At 29.0% G+C, this 2,442-nt stretch overlaps 1 protein-coding gene across 1 annotated transcript; it reads left to right on the top strand.

The window, feature by feature from the left end:
• The first annotated feature begins 1,486 nt into the window (after positions 1–1,486).
• Positions 1,487–1,981, top strand: LOC107844982 (small nuclear ribonucleoprotein SmD1a-like). The gene has a single exon (XM_047398021.1). The coding sequence runs from the start codon at positions 1,487–1,489 to the stop codon at positions 1,829–1,831; it is 345 nt and encodes a 114-aa protein (XP_047253977.1). The 3' UTR covers positions 1,832–1,981.
• The last annotated feature ends 461 nt before the right edge of the window (positions 1,982–2,442 follow it).

Genomic DNA, 2,442 nt, shown 5'->3' with positions numbered 1-2,442 from the left:
GTTGCTAGCGGTGTTAGTTTATTTTTCACTTATCTTTTGTGTTTGTTATACTGTTATTGGTTCTAAGTCGGGGTTTACCGAAAACAGTCTCTCTACTTCATTGCGTACACTCTACTCTCCCCAGACCTTACTATATGAAAATACACTGGATATGTTATTGTTGTTATTGTAATTAAGGATGACACAAATAGAATTGAAATAAGAATTTGATGTGGAGTTGCCAAGTGTTCGGTTGTCACTTGGTAATATTAGAAAACAAATTCTTCCTCTTCTTTTTTTAAAATAATAATAACAATAAAAAAAAATTATAATTTTTTCCTTAATATTAATCGTGCATCGCGCGGGACTTTTTGTTCAAGTGTTTGTTATTAATCGTGCATCGCGTGGTAATTTATATTTTTATATAGTACCGCCTTCTTAATATTTTCAATAATATATTCATTTTTTTAAAAAAAATAATTTTGTGTCTGAAATTAATCATTTTCATAATTAATATATGTCGTACAATGATATAGTATTCATATTAGTATTTAAATTCATATTAGTAATTAAATAGCTCAAGTTTTATGTTTCACGTTGTAAAATAAGACATCCATCATTATTTTTTAAATTATTTATGATTTACGGAAGAGTTTTAATTTTCTATGTTAAATAGCTCAAGTTTTATGTTTCACGTTTTAAAATAAGACATCCATCATTATTTTTAAAGTTATTTATGATTTTACGAAAGAGTTTTAGTTTTCTGTGTTTGTAATTTTCAACGGAGAAAAATGGGTTAGAGGTGTATCTATAATTTAGCAGCAATTTTTTAGAAAGAATATTTGACGTGAATAATAACTGTAAAAGTTTATTAAAATTTTAAATTAAATAATAATTGTAACTATAACTATAAATATTTAATATAAAAAATCTGATAATTTCCTCAAATGAAAAATCATAAACGTGCTAATTATCTGAAAAATTAATGTAAGTTATCTACATTTTTTTATATACAAAAAAGGAGTAGATAGATAATCACCAATATGATGATGAAAAAATACTATCTAATTTTTTTTAATAAGAAAAACTATAAAAGATAAATGAATATAATTTTTTTTTTTAATCAAAACTTTAAATCTAAAAATAATAATAACTACTAACCAAAACCTAACTTTAACTAAATTTTCCTAATAAATAACACGTGGTCCAATATTATATTGCCACTTGGCAACAATTTAAGCAAGACTTTCTTGCTATTTAGTATATTACACTTATATATAAGTGAAAGATTGAATGTACGACGAAGGATACTTTCAAAATAATATCATCTTTTGAGGTATTTTGGTAAATTAGTTTTCAACATCTTGTATTTCCCCTTTCATGACATGTGTATCACCACTTCTCTATAGTAACACTAGTGCTCCTTGCCCTAAATCATAGCATCTCTTCATTTTCAATTTCTGTGCTTCGACCTAAGACCTAGCATGTCTTCAATTTCTTCAGCACAATGAAGCTCGTCAGATTTTTGATGAAGTTTAACAACGAGATTGTTTCAATTGAGCTAAAAAATGGCATCGTTGTTCATGGAGCCATTACAGGTGTGGATGTGAACATGAACACACACCTGAAGGCTGTCAAAATTACGCTAAAATGGAAAAATTCAGTGATGTTGGATCACCTGAGTGTGAAGGGTAACAATATCTGTTATTATATCCTCCCTGACAGCTTAAATCTTGAGACGCTGCTGGTGAAAGATACACCCAGTGTGAAGCCAAATAAGCCAACAACTAGAAAGCCTTTGGGACATCGTCGTGGGCGCGACCGTGGCCGTGGACGTGGTCGAGGCCGCTAAATGCATTCCAGCTGCTCTTATTTTTTTGCAGTGTTGTCTATGTAAACATATATGTATGGATGGAGACTTGCTTTTAGTTTTCTAGTAGAAAAAGGATCAATCTAATGCAACAATTTTTAAAAAAAGTATTACCACTTCTACTTGAGGGATGTAGATACCTTTTACTACGATCCATCTGTTATTTGCTTCATCTCTCAAGTGAGTTCTTGTTTCCTTTTCATTTTTTCTTTGTATTTTTTTCATCTTTCCCACTTATGCATGTGTTTTGGTGTTGTTTAAATCATAATTTTAGGATCTGATTTTATTATGTTATCTTTATACTTGCATGTGTTAACTAAGGATTTCGATAATTTGTGAAAATTAAGGTATCACTCTAATAATCGTGGTGAGTCCATTACTACTCTTTTTTCCCTAATTTTCTTAATGTTTCATAATTCATCTTTGAAGAAAACTATTGCATTACTTATAAAAGACTCTGATCCTAACTGTATGAATTTTAAATTAATTATAAATGCAATAGGTTTTAATGTTATAAGTTGAAGCTTTGATTAGTTTGAAATTTCCTTCAAGGGTCTTCTTAAGCGATGCATTCACTTTTGGATTTCAAAATT

The sequence above is a fragment of the Capsicum annuum genome, chromosome 10, assembly GCF_002878395.1.
Source record: "Capsicum annuum cultivar UCD-10X-F1 chromosome 10, UCD10Xv1.1, whole genome shotgun sequence".
In the NCBI taxonomy this organism is placed as follows: domain Eukaryota; kingdom Viridiplantae; phylum Streptophyta; class Magnoliopsida; order Solanales; family Solanaceae; genus Capsicum; species Capsicum annuum.
Note: the sequence above shows the minus strand (reverse complement) of the source record. Positions and strands in the feature narration are given on the sequence as shown.

What these genes read in the sequence shown, in the direction of transcription:
- LOC107844982 (XM_047398021.1), top strand. Translation starts at nt 1,487, where the DNA reads ATGAAGCTCGTCAGATTTTTGATGAAGTTTAACAACGAGATTGTTTCA.